At 39.5% G+C, this 14,596-nt stretch overlaps 1 protein-coding gene across 3 annotated transcripts in view; it reads left to right on the top strand.

Moving 5' to 3' along the window:
* The window catches only part of ap2b1 (adaptor related protein complex 2 subunit beta 1), a 209,460-nt gene that overhangs the window by 150,211 nt on the left and 44,653 nt on the right, over positions 1 to 14,596 (top strand). For all 3 annotated transcript variants that reach the window (XM_052035359.1, XM_052035361.1, XM_052035360.1), the window contains one exon: positions 2,680 to 2,766. In XM_052035359.1, coding sequence (XP_051891319.1) covers positions 2,680 to 2,766 — 87 coding nt within the window. The remainder of the gene's footprint in view (positions 1 to 2,679; positions 2,767 to 14,596) is intronic.

The following is a 14,596-nucleotide window of genomic DNA, read 5'->3' as shown; positions in this document are numbered from 1 at the left end:
ACTGAATAGAAGGAAGTGTTAGCCGGAGAGTCCCGTGTCTGTTCCACCACCAACAAGGTCATTGGCCATTCTGATCTTTGTCCTCAATGCCATTTTTCTGACCGATCTTCATAACCTTTCATATCCCCATAGACTCCAAAAATCAGTCTGGGCCTTGAATGTTCCTAACAGCTAAACGTCTGTAATTCTCTGGGATAGAGGATTCCGAAGATTCCCAAACTTCTGAGAGAAGGAATACCTCTGCATTTTAGATCACTTCTCATTCTTTCAAACTCCACAAAATATAGGCCCATTTTGCAGTTTTTTTTTCTCTTGAGACACTCCCTTCATCCCCAGGATTCAATTGTGAACGGCACCGATAGGGCAAATATCTCCTTCCTTAAATAAGGAGAGCAGAAGTGTACAGAATATTCTCGAGTGGTTTCACCAGAGCTCCGTAGAATAGTAGAAAGACTCTTGTACATTTGTGCTCCATACCCTGACATTCCATTTGTTTTTCTGATGAGTCAGTTCTGTTTCTCTTCCTGAAAATGTGGCCTGACCTTCTTAGTATTTCCATTATTTTCTGTTATTATTTAAGGTTCAGTGTTCTTGTACAAAAAGGTTGGGAATATATCAGATTATTCTCCACCTTGTTGTAGGAAGTGTTATATAAATGATGCAAGACCAATAAGTACTGGCATTCACAGAGGTCTGTGTGCCTTTGTATAAGAAATCTCAGAACTCTGGGAATGTCTATTCATTGGTCTTGCATCATTTAGATAATACTCCCTTACCCTAAAATAGGAGATAACCTGACATATCCCCATCCTTCAGCCATCTCTTTCACCCTACTCATTTAACGTGACCATATCTCACTTACCTTCTGTACTATCAGCAAATGTGAATACAATGCACTTGACCCTTCCATTCCAAGTCATTAATATAAAATCTAAATGGTTCATGTGTATCATTTTTTGATGTACAAGCAAACTTTAGAAACCTTGGAGCTTATTTTTAAAAAGTTATCAGTGCAATAAACATTTTTTTAAAGAAACTACCAGAATTTATTTAGTTCATGAAGTGCTGTGTAACACTGTCTCTGTGGATTAATCCCGTTTGCCTCATTAGGTGGCTAATTAATTATTTACTTCTGAGGCATCATAGAACTGCTGAATAACAGTAATTTTCACCAGAACTGTTATTTTCTGATATTCTAGAGATGTTTTTATGTTGATGGAGGCCTGGGATCTGCAGGAGCCTCATTGGCTTTAACTTTTCTACTGGTCCTTTCAATCCCACCTGCGGCCTGTACGTCTGACACCAAAATATTTTATTTCTTCTTGCTGCACATGCCTGAGGTTTACATTTTTTTTAAACAGTCAGTAAAGTTAGAGGACTGCAATCCAGCTATAAACCGTCAATGTAAGATGCCTTGAGCATTTAAGATCAATATTATTCCCATCACCTCTCAGTGCACTTCACCGGTCAAGCTGCATCTGTAGCATGAATTTCTCACTTTATTCTGATCACAGTGGAGTTTTCATTTAATGTCTTTGTTTGTCAGCAGGGTGTTACATAGCAATAGGCATGTGAAATGTCGTGAAGGTTTATTTCACTGTTCTTTGTATCAAATGGGTATCCATTATACATGAACGATGAAGTAAGTCTCTCTGCTTTCCTTGCTCCCTGACTTCCCTTATTTTTTGCTCTCTACCAACCACCCCTACACAAGCTTCCAACAAAAGTCTCACGGTTGTATGAAGTCCAGTTAGCAGCATCTTGGCAGCCATTTCCATAAACAAATGAAGCCATTACATCAAACTGTGTAAGGATTCTAACCATTTGTCAATTTTGGTGCCCTTGTTAGTTCATTTTTCTTGTTTTTGTTTAAATGGTGGGTTAATTACTGATATTGTAGGAACCATGGGCGGGTCCATAGGTATACCGTATTATCATTATTAAAAATGGCATTCAGAATATTTCAACAATTATCATTTTACTCATTGTTAGTTCATCCTGGGCATCCATCAGGGTTAGTGACTTTCCCAAGTCCAGTATGCAAAGGTAATGTTAGTCCATGCAGTCCAACAATAAACAAATTTCAAACTTGTTCAAATTATTTCCAGCTGCGTAATATTTAAAAGAAGAATGGCTGGGATAAAGATGTATTTAATTTGGAGATGGGGCAATTCAGTGATGTCACAAATTGGTGCATTGTCCTTCTCCTGAGTTTAACTTGTATCAGTTTGGTGTGACAAAAACAACCTTTCCGTGGGAGGAATAAGTTCATTAAATAATTTGTTAGGCATCTTGCCAAACTTCCTTGAAACATAAAAGCCCAAGCAAATTTCTCAGTCTCCGAAGTCATTCTAACACGTGTGCAAAATGGTTACTGGTTCATTACAGGTGCTCTTCTGAGACTGAGAATGGCCTCCTTCCTTCTTAATGTATATTGATCTGGACTTCTGGCAGATTGAATGAATGTTTCTTTTGCATCTCTACTTTGAAGCTCCTTGTTGCTGCCCCTGGGTGTTAAAAATGGAGGTCAGCCCAGTAACAACTTTAGAATAGATATCCTTCAACTTGAATGCAAAATGTGCCAAAGCTAAGCTTAAGTTTTAGCCTAATTTTAAGGTGGTACTGTCAGCATTTGTCACAAATATTTGTTCATTGTGATTTATTTTCTTTCTTATCTAGAGCGTCAGGTCTTCCTTGCTACATGGAAGGACATCCCCAATGAAAACGAACTTCAGTTTCAAGTTAAAGACTGCCACTTAAATGCAGGTAACTGTTTGACAACTTTGGCAACTTGTTCATGACTTGAAAAATGAAAGCTGTTTCTGGTATATCCAGAAACTTTTACTGTATCCTTTTTATGTTTAAAGTCCCAAACTATTAATGCAAATACTAACTGATTTCTCCATGCAGAATTATAATAAAAACTGACCTGTCAGTAGTATAGCATGCTTATAAATGCTTTATATTTATTACAAGCTATATTAGAATAAGATAGGAAAGCTTATCATGAGCACCAAGTTATTTGTCCAACATTATCTGTGGTACAAATTTCTCAAGACAGTTGAGATAAAGTTGTAGACTATCTGATTACAGAACTCTTCGTGTACTCCTTAATCGCAGCTGCAGTGAGATTTACATGAAAATTAAATTTGTCAGAGTCTATGAAGTGTAAATGTCAACTCTTGTGTTGGTCTTTTTTTCAGATTTTTGTTCAGGTGCACATCTTGCAGCAGATGTTTATGGATATAAAATTTCTGGTAGTGCCTTTTGAGAATTGCATTAATTCATTATCATTTCACAGATGCTGGTGCATAATTATATTTTTTTTGTTTCTGGTGCCTAGGGTACCAGCAATGAAACTTCTATCCATCAGTGCTGTCATTGGAAGTATTTAGTGTTTTCTTACAACACATAATAGGTGGGTGAACAAATAAGCCAGCCTTGTTTATTATGATGTAATTTTGTGGGATTTTCTGCAGTTTGCTTCCATGAGTGTGAGAGTTCTCCCATTGTTTTTAACTTTGACTCAGTGATAATTCTCACCCAAATCAAAGGGTCGTTTCAAATCCCATTGCAGAGACTTCAGAACATTATCTGTCTGACACCTCAGTGGAGTGCTGGGGGAGAAATAAACTGTCACAATTCCTAAGCTTCAGATGCAATGATGACATAAAAGATTCTTAAGAACCATTTGGAGAGGAGCAAGGGAGTTCACACAGTTTTGGCCAATTGTTATTTCAATTGATATAATAGTAATTCTCCCAGTGTCTTAGCGGCACAATGGCACAGCCAGCAGAACTTCCGCCTTGCATCTGCAGCAACCCAGGTTCAATTCTGACTTCGGGATTCCTCATTTTCCCTTCACTGCATGGGTTTCCTCTGGATGCTCTGGATTTCTGCCACATCCCAATGATGTTTCAGTTGGTAGGTTAATTGGTCGCGGTAAATTATTCCTGTAGGTGGATGGTAGAATTGATGTGAATGTGGAGGGAAGCATTTACGGGGAAAATTAGTAGGGAGATGAAATTGCTCTGCAAGTTGCCATAGACCTGATAGCCAAATGGCAACTTCCTAGCATTTATTTGTTATGTGATAGTGTTCTGTTACTGTTATTTGATACACTTTGAAGTAGTGTTGGATGTTCATCATATTGCACTACAAGTTCAAAAGCATCACCACAATCCAACTTAATTTATAAGTAGAATGTTATACCTAACCAACCAATTCCTTGGATTAAAGCACAAGAACTTTAATGTTCATTTCTATGATAGGAAGGAGCCTTTTCTCATCGCATCTGCAGTAGCAGTTCCACAAATTAGAATGGTTTGCTGTTTTGAGAGGAAATAGTTCCCTGTATATTACTATAACATTTTGAGACAAGATTGGGTATATTGAAAATTTGCTTACTCTGTGATGCTCTTTTCAAGAGGCTCAATTTTTTTCTCTGAAAGTGTGCCCCATGACCTATTATCAGACTCAACATCAGTTTAAGAATTTGTTTTTGTTTTTCTTCACTTGTATACAATTCCATGGTAATCTTCACAATATGGTCACCACATTGAAAATGAGTAATTAAATGAAGATGAAAAACATGATGCTGGAGGAACTCAGCAGGCCAGGCAGCATCTGTGGAGAAAAGCAGGCGGTCAACATTTCGGGTCAGGACCCTTCTTCAGGACTGAAGAAAGGCAAAGGGGAAACCCAATATATAGGAGGGAAAAGCAGAGCAGTGATAGGTGGACAAAAGAGGGGAGGTGGGGTGGGCACAAGGTGGTGATAGGTAGATGCAGGTAAGAGAGAGTGATAGGCAGGTGCAGGTGGGGGAGGGTCAAAGGTAAGGAGGGAAAAGGTATGTACCTTGGTTTAATGGAAAAAGAATATTGTCCAGCCTCTGACATTTCAAATGGAATACTGAAAAAGTTAGTAGGACTCCATCTGAAGAAGACTGAGACTTTTCTTCAGTCCTGTGCAGTTGATGCTATTTCTTGAATCAGGATCTACATAGGAAAAAATAGAAAACTACCTACTGCCTTAAGTACCTCACTATCTGAAAGAACCTAATGCTCGTGCCTTTGTGTGTGGATGTGAATGAAGTTGGATTACTTCTGTTTCAAAAAGTTCTCCAAAGCTTTTTCCAATAATAACTGCCTTAAGATTGAGGGGAAAAAGTGATGCTATATTTCTAGTAACATTGGTAAGATGTCTTCAAAAATCAGTTTCTTAGTGTTTGTCATAGGCTAGTATAGGTTATTAGATCTGCTGAAATCTTTATAGTCAGGTGAAGTACTTCATTAATTTCAGCTCCATAGACTGTTGTCATTTTCAATAATCATTAATGCTGTTTTACCTAACCCATGGTGCAGTGTAGCAGACTGACAAAAGATCAACATCTGTAAAGCTGTGCACAGGTGCATATGAATTAGATTGAACAAGAGAAGCCAAATAAGCTATTGGGCATACTTGCTGTTCTCTCTTTATTAAAATAGGTTTCAATAAGAAGCTGGGCATTCATATATTTCTATTACAGAGTGTAATATGAGCTGATAAATGCATGAAATCTCGTGGTTGATTGATTAATTGATTGGAATAATGCTGTCTGGAAACCTTTTAGATTTGCACAGTCTTTAAACTTAGCACATCATTTTCCCATGTCTTTTATGTGGATATACTTGACAGCAAGAGAGGCTTAAAATGTCACTTTCAATATTGCTTAGGTCAACAAAGATAGAAAGCAAAAGTGTAGAATAAACCTAATTTTTTGGGTGTTCTTTTCATAAACAATTGTTTTGGCAAATGTAATAAGATGGCGAGGAAATAAAGATTTTGCTGGAATATAAAGAATACTAATCCTTAGTGGAATGTTAGCGCTCGCACATGTGCAGAATGCAGGTGGAAGAAATAAACAGGAAAAAGGCTGGAGTGTGTAACCTGGCGACATGACGGTCATAAATGTGCAGAAACATACCTTGTGCACGTCTTAAACCTCACACTTACTGTGATGGCGCTAAACTTGCAAGGAGGCTAACAAAACTGTTCTCTGTGAGTAGTGTGGTTCGTAAGGTGGGAGCTGGATCTAATTGGAGCTTTAAAGCAAAATTTTGACTCATTGTTTTTAATTTAAATACTTAATGTTCTTGTCATAGGAGGTTGGTGTTCTTTAAATTGGAACCCCTGAAACATTAATGACTGGCACGATCTAAGTCAGTGTTCCATCTTACCTAGATCCCAAGTTTGTAAAACCATAGGTTATTTGAAGGATTTGATGGGTTTTTTCCATTATAATTGCACTGTGCTTTTCAAACTGTGGTGAGATATCAAAATATTGTGTGGCTGCTTAGAAACCACCTAAGCGGGTTTGCTTGTCTGTCTTCTGAGGAAAAGTTGTTTCCTTTCAGCAAAGACATTTTTTTTTAATCCAACGAGCTTCCACAAGCTCTTCAGTTGCTTAATTTACTTCATGCTGTCTTTCCCATAAGGATCTCCAATAGGAATTAACATCCCTTAGCTTCACTTACTGAAAACATTTGAAAATACATCAAATTTGTCTCTTTCTACAGGCAAGAGATATGTCACTGATTTGATTACTATACACCTCTTACTGCCTTGCTCTGTGTAGTAGAGGTAGAATTAAAAATAAATCTGTATTTGTTCTGGAATGCAATTAACACTGTGATTGTTGCAAAATCTCTAATTATAACCTTCAAACTATAATTATGGAGCTTACTAAATATGATGCTATCATGTTAGATCCTTCTATTACAATCATACTGTAATTAAAACTGCTAACAAGTATATTATGCACTTAAAGTACTGCATAGATCCATTTGAGGAATAATTGAGGCATAAACTTGTTGGTTTTTCTTCCCTTTCCCATCATTGGCCCTGTTAGTTCATATAATGCACCAGTTTGTTGTGCACCTTCAGATTTGAAGGTGACCGTGACTTCATTGGTTTGGGTGGCAACATGAATGATTGATCTGATCAACTGGTGCTTTGAGGTGTCAGTGGTGCATTAAGTAAGTGCTGTCATTTAGTATGATTAACAACAGATATAATGCAGTTTTGTGGTTTGCACTGCTTGCATTCTGCTCATCACCAGTTCTCCTCCACTCATCACCACTGGTTCTACCGTCTTTGCCGAGTGGAAGAATCACGAGAGGTTCTTTTGAAACTGGCTTAGTGTTTTTTTTTGGTGTGGATTTCGTTGGCGACATCAACTGTACGGGACTGTGGACTGCTTAGCTGGGTAAACATGCACTACCTGGAGAATTTGACCATTTACTGTGACTGTACTTTCTACCCAAGGGTTTCCTTGTGCAGACTGGTACACCATTTCTGTCTTTTTGATGTTGGTTGTGAGGCCAATGTTAGAATATGCAGAGAATTGATCCATAATCTGCTGCATTTCTGTTTGAGACTTAGCTTTCAGGGAACAGTCATCAGCAGATCAAAGGTTAAAAAAAAACGTTTCTTTTAACTTTGTTTTCGACTTTTGTGTCAGATTGAGGAGCTGCTTATGAGTCTGGTGTTTAATGCCATTCACAGTGCCACAGTCAAAAAGGGAGCATATATCATGACAAAGAAAGCTGGTACCAACATAGCAACACACAAACTGAATGGGTGACTAGGAATGAAATCCCTGTTCATTCACCTTTGTGCAAAATGCGAATGTAAATGTGGTCATGGAGCTGTTGGACCATTGCAATGAAATGCACCAGGGAACCAAACTTTGTCTTAATCTCCAAAGACCTTCCTATCTGACTGCATCAAATGCCTTTGTCAAGTCAGTGAAAGTCATGGAAAGTTTTCAATTTTGTTCCTGGCATTTCTCTAAGTTGACAAACTTGAAACATCAGAGACACAAGAAACTGCAGATGCTGGAATCTGAAGCAACAGACAATCTGCAGGAGGAACTCGGCAGCTAGGGCAGCATCAGGAGGGGGTGGAGGAATTGTTGACGTTTGAGGTCGAAGACCTGCATGTGGACTGAGCGTGGAGGGGGAAGATAGCCAGTTTTATTAAAGAGGAGAGGTGGAGTGGTGAGACGGGGATGAGTAGATGGAAGGAGGAAGGGTGAAGGATGATGGGCGGATGGAGCCAGAAGGGGAAGGGGTGAGATTAGGAAACACAGACAGGTGGATGATCAATGGAAGCAGCCAAAAAAAACTTGGAACATTATATCTGTGGTCCTTTCTTTCCCGAAGCCATAACAACCCTCAGGCAGACACACTTGTTCAATGTGCAACAAACATCTTCTGGAGGAATTCAGCGGGTCGAGCAGCATCTGTGGGACAAAAGGAATTGTTCGTGCTTCAGGTCGAAACCCTGCGTCAGCACTGAGAGGGGTGAGGCAAGATGGCCGGTATAAAGAGGAGAAGGGAGGTCTTGAGAAAGGAGTTCAGGGTGATTGGTGGACTGAGGCGGGGTGTAAGATGACAGGCAAGCAGGGGAGGGGAGCAAAGATGGAATTGGGAGACAGTGGCAGGTGGAATGATGGAGGCAGAAAAAGGAAAAAAAATTCCTTTCCTCCCACAGATGCTGCTCAAACTGCCGAGTTCCTCCGGCAGATTGTTTGTTGCTCTAGGTTCCAGCATCTGCAGTCTCTTGTGTCTCCACACTTGTTCAATGTGTTGCATTAGGAAACAGCAAAATTCTGGCAGTGATATTGTCAGCTATTGACACTAAGGAGATACTTCAGTGGATGTTCACAGGATGTTCCTTTACCCTCTCATTTATTTAATTGGGCTCTGGATGCATCATTATACTTCAATGGTATTGTTCCTTGGGTCCATGTTTACTGGAAGATTTCAACCAGTTTCAGAGTTACGAGCAAGCCTCTGGCAGTGTGCAAGCTGTCAACATTGTGCATGCCTGATGCAGCACCTACTGGAGCTGCTTAGCCATTTGACAGCAGATTAATTGCTTTCACAGTTTTAGTTTAAGTACGGAGGATCATTTTTTTAAAAAATCTGCTGACTAGCTGGGTGGTGATCAGTTTCCTCCTCACTAATAGGTTGGTGATAGTTTCTGCCCATTTCTGAACTACCTTTTCCAGCCAATGAGTATTGTCTGCCATTAGCACTCAGTGTTAGAGATAAAACATGGGCCATGGCCATGAAGTTTAACTCAAAAGTTATTCATGACATTCCTGAATTTGTAGGACTTTTTTGCTTAGCCATGAGTTTTGCGCTTCTGATTTAGCATTAACAATCCTCTTAATGTTGTTGTGAGGCTGCCTCCTCGGTTGTTGACTGGCATCTTCAAAATGGGTCTTATACAGCCAATGTTTTTCATTCATTTTTCTCCCTGTGTCAGTGTGACTTCATGCTACCACCTTACACAAGGTATAAAACCGTAGAACAATACAGGCCCTTCGGCCCACCATGTTGTGCCGACCTTTAAACCACGCCCAGGACTATCTAACCCCTTCCTCCCACATATCCCCCTATTTTAAATTCCTCCATATGCTTATCTAACGATCTCTTGAACTTGACCAACGTACCTGCCTCCACCACTACCCCAGGCAGCGCATTCCATGCACCTACCGCTCTCTGGGTAGAAAACCTCCCTCTGATATATCCCTTGAACTTCCCACCCATTACTTTAAAGCCATGCCCTCTTGTATTGAGCATTGGTGCCCTGGGAAAGAGGTGCTGGCTGCCTTCTTCCTCCTAGCTAGTTGTTCCACCTCTCTTGTCACCCATGGTTCCTTCACCCTGCCATTCTTTCTCTGCCTCACCGGGACAAATTTATCCCTAACGTCCTGCAAGAGATCTTTGAACAATGACCACATCCTCATAGTACATTTCCCTTCAAAAATGTCATCCCAATTTACTCTCGCAATTTCTAGCCTTATAGCTTCATAATTTGCCCTTCCCCAATTAAATATCTTCCTATCCTTTTCCATAACAATGCTAAAACGCCTACTTAAAAAGTGCCCAGATATTAGTGACGAAGAGAATCCTGCGGCAGTAGATGTTCCTTTACTATCATCTATCTCTGATCCAAGTCTCAATGAAAGGACCGATCTCACCAATTCCCTATCGCACTAACCAATCCCTCTGACAGATACTAATTTTTTTTTAATTGTGTACTATAGACGCTTATCAGTGAGTAGATGAAAGGACAGGAATGGCCCAACTGGTCAACTCCACCATTCTTTGAGATTGTGACTGACCTAACTGCATATACTTGTGTTCATCCCACATCTCTTATTAGCTTTTGTTTAAGAAATATATCTATCAGTCTCAGTTTAAAACTGATTATTAACCTAGCAGCATTTGCCATTTGTGGAAAAGAATTCTAGACTTATTAGCTCCCTTTGCCTCAAAAAAAATTTCACAACTTTGCTTCTCAAAGGCATGACTATTCCAAGGCTTCTCAATTGATAGAACGAGTTTCCCTCTCGCTAACCCATGATTTCCCCTTAATATCCTGAAATCTTGGAATTCAGCACCCCTGAACCTTCTAATCCCCAGAGAATACGATTCTGGTCTGCATAACCTTTCCTTATAATTTAACCCTTAGAATCCAATTATTGATCTAGTAAACATAATTTGCACTCCCACTGAAGCCAGTATGTCTTTACCCAAGTCTGTGCCCAGAACTGCTATCAATACTACACATATGATCTAACCAAGACCATTTTATAGCTGTAGCAGAACTTCTGTCTGTTGTATTCAGTAAAGACCTTCTTGATTGTTGTGGCATATTAATACGCTTTAAGTCTTGGGGGCCATGGATAAAATCCTAAAGCTGTTATGACATAGGAGGAGGCTATTCAGCCCATCAATCTGTTCTGACTCTAAGTGGAGCAATCTCTACTCCATTGCTCTTTTTTTTCCTATAGTCCTGCAGATAATTTTTCCATATGCCTATCTAACTCCCATTTCAAGGTACTAATTCTGTTTACAACATCCAGTGATTTTTAGAGAATAGCTATTCTCTGAGTAAATAAGTTTTTCCTCGTATCCCATTAGCATGAGCCACGTAATGCCAATTCAGTGAGCCCATCTATTACTTATTGCAACCTATTACTATCCTTCTCACTGTATGCTACACTTTCAAGCTTTGTATCATCTGCATCCATGACTGAGTATTAAAGAAATGCAGTGGTCCCAGCACTGACTCCTGGAGACACCACTGTTTGCCATTGTCTGATATGAAAATTTATCAGTTACCACTACTCCCTGCTTCTTTAAGAACTACTACTTTAAGAAAATTACCTATTCATGTTTTTTTTCCATTAATAATGCTTTAACTCCCTGGGCCTCAATCTTGCTAACCACACTTTTATTGTAGGCTTTAATAAACACCTTTTGAAAATCCATGTAGACAGCATCTGCATTCCCTTCAACAACTTCTCTACTACTTTATCAAAAGAATTCAATCCGCACTGGTTGTAATCTACTCTGGTTTCTCCAAATGTTTTCCTTGATCGTCATCTTTAAAAACTTCCCCACTATCAAAGTTAGGCTAAAAGTAGAAAATCCTGGAAACATTCCACAGGTCAGACAGCATCTGTGGATAAAAGAAAAACATTAGCTTTGAGATCAAAGGCCATCCCTCAGAACTGGGAAAGTGACAGAACAAGTTGGTTTTGAGTTGCAGAGAAAGGGGAGGAGGGACGGATAGGACAAAGGAAATATTTCCGCTATGGTGAGGCCAGGGTCGCCCAGGTGATCTTGATGATTATGGACTGTCTGGTTTCTAGATTAATAAGTGCAGTTGGAGAGGGGAAACAAACAAAGGGATATGTAAAAACAGAGCTGTGTCTAAAACCTGGAATCAAAAGGAGAAGGCTGAAAAATTCCCAGCAGATCCGGCAGTGGAGAGAGAAAAAAATGAGTTATTACAAATGGATAACCTTGTAGCAGATGCAGCCAGTTTGATGCTACAGAGAAAGTGAGTGATCATAAATTGTTGAATTCGAAATAGACTCCAAAAGGCTGGAACGTGCTCAGAAAGAAGATGAGATGCTGTTCTTCACTCCTACATTGGGCTTTATTGGAGCAGCCACACATAGATAACGTCAGGGTAGGAGTGAGATGGAGAATTAAAGTGACAGGCATCTGGAAGGTCAGGGTTGTCAAGGCAGTCACCCTTGCCCCTCTGGTCCGTGCAAGAGCCAAGGCTGTGAAGAGGTCTGGAGCAAAATATTCCTGGCAGAACCCAAAGTGAGCAAATTATGGGTGCGTGTCATTTCATAGCTCTGTCCATGGCATCTTTGATTGTTCTATTAATAGCATGACCAATGAGAAATCACTTGAACTACAGTAAAGCTCCAATAATCAGGCACACTCAGGGACTTTGGGGGAAAAAAAAATGAAATCTTGCATTTGTATAGGGTTTCTCACAATCACTGGATGTTCCAAAACACTTTACGGCGTTTTTTTTTAAAGGGTAGTCATCGTTGTAATGCAGAAGCATTTCTATTTCTTTGAATTGAACTGGCAGCAGGGTTAAAGTAGCATTGCCTCAGGTAAAATAGAGATAGCTATTTGATGCAGCCAGCAACCGGAAAATACCTGTCAGGAAATCATAAAGATAATGTGCTTCAAAATATTAAAGACAATTGTTTTCATTGCACTAATAAGGGATGGTTTGGACATTGTAGACATATTTCCTTGTTTAAAAGGCTTTTGAAAACCCACTTCCAAGGCCATGCGTGAAGTCTGTGATGTTATCACAGATGCTGCATGTTACCTTAGAGTTGAATACTGTACACCACACCAGATGTGTTCCATGTGGCAGTGGGTTCCACCCCCAATCAATGGAGAAAGACTTCTCCTGGTGTTTGATATCTGGTCTCCACAGTGGTAATAAAGACAATATTTTGATTTTCTACTCCTTGAGTGAGCTTCACCCACTGAGCATGCATTGGAAATTCAGAATGCAATTCATAGTTCTCCAGAAAGATAATTACCCCTATGATCTTGCATCTTGTCAGCAAGTTTAAATATAAATTTATAATTTAGGGATTATTTCACTACTTTTCGAATGGACTGGAAGGTTAACTACCAATAAATTCAATTTTAAAGCAAATGTTTGGATTATGGCGGTTAGCTTTTCGAGCAGCCTGTGCTGAGTTATGGATTATTAAGCACACAGATGGTAATTACAAGGCAAGGTGAGAAATTCTCTTTTGAGACCCAAATAATGTTGAAACCATTAGATGTGTCTTGTCATTCAGAAAGGCTCTCTTCATGTTGGCACTGGCAACCTGCTGAACAGCAAAGTCCGGAATGTTAATTGTCCAGACTTTGCTTCCCCTCATTGGGTTGTTCTGTGGAGAACTGCCAGCTAGCAGCATTGCTGTGCATAAGTACTGAACACTTTAAAGGTCAGATGCATAGACTCCAGGGACTGATCTCAGTCATGCTGCACTGATGAGCTGGATGCACCATATCTGGTTTTTTGGCTTTATTCCAACAATGCTGACGTTTAGTATGATCCCATTCATTGTAAATGTGTCACTGACCTGGATGTGAAAGTTTGTTTTTAATTGATATTGATCGGTTAGAAATATTTTAATTTTGTTAGTTTTATGCAACTATTAATTATTTACCAACTGTGGTTAAATGTCTGATTATCAGAAACATTTTGAGACAGTTAAAAATCTCTTTGCCAGGACAATCTGGGGTTGGGTCATTAGGATCTGCCACCGGAGGCTTGATCACCACTTGCAAACTGTCCACCTTGCAGGGCCATGAAAGGGATCATGTGTGGGGGAGGAGCTGAGGAAACACCTGAAGAAGACCATCACTTGTAAAGGAGGGCAATTAATAAAAAAAAATGTGGTCTGAGTTTATCTGTAGCAGTATTTTCAATAAAACAATTCTTGTGCAGCCAAAGAATTGAGCTTTGGAGATGTAACCTCAAAGAGAAACACATTAATTTGGTTTATTATCCAATTGTAAAGGTTGGAGGAATTCATAATTACACATTTACTGTTCCTCAAATTCCCTCTGTACCGATATTCTGTAAGCTCTATAGGCACACAAACCAGCTGCATAATATCTAATGTTATCATGAGTTGTTGCATTTTTATTTTGTTGAAGTGATCTTGTACAGTTTGGACTAAATCTATGCTGAAACAAATGCAGCTGTGAATTCATTAAGGTAGGAAATATATTTAACATGGAGTGGCATTCCAGTTAGAAGCTGCAGCAAACATATACCAATCATCTTGTTGTACATCAAAGGTCCATGTGATGAATGCTAATCCTGGTGACAAAGGACCAGAGCATTTGGACTTGAACTGAAAACCATGAACCACACAAAAAAAAACAACTATAATTGATAGAGAACTACATCAAATGGATATTTCAGTGTCAGCAAGACTTTCAGAAGCTGGATTATTAGGTCGAGTATACTGCAGTCTTGCTGGTCTGGGAAACTTAACAGTGAGCTAAAGGTACACCCTGTAGGATATGCTGGCATGTTTCCCTCCAGATTCTCTTAAATGAGAGGCTCACATGACTGGATGTGATCACAAATTAGGGAACCTTGTCTCTCCTGTATGTCCATGGACCAACAAGAAAATAGGAGCAGGAGTAGGCCACTAGCCCCTCAAGTCTGCCTGCCATTCAATATG

Source organism: Pristis pectinata, chromosome 21, assembly GCF_009764475.1.
Source record: "Pristis pectinata isolate sPriPec2 chromosome 21, sPriPec2.1.pri, whole genome shotgun sequence".
Lineage (NCBI taxonomy): Eukaryota > Metazoa > Chordata > Chondrichthyes > Rhinopristiformes > Pristidae > Pristis > Pristis pectinata.
Note: the sequence above shows the minus strand (reverse complement) of the source record. Positions and strands in the feature narration are given on the sequence as shown.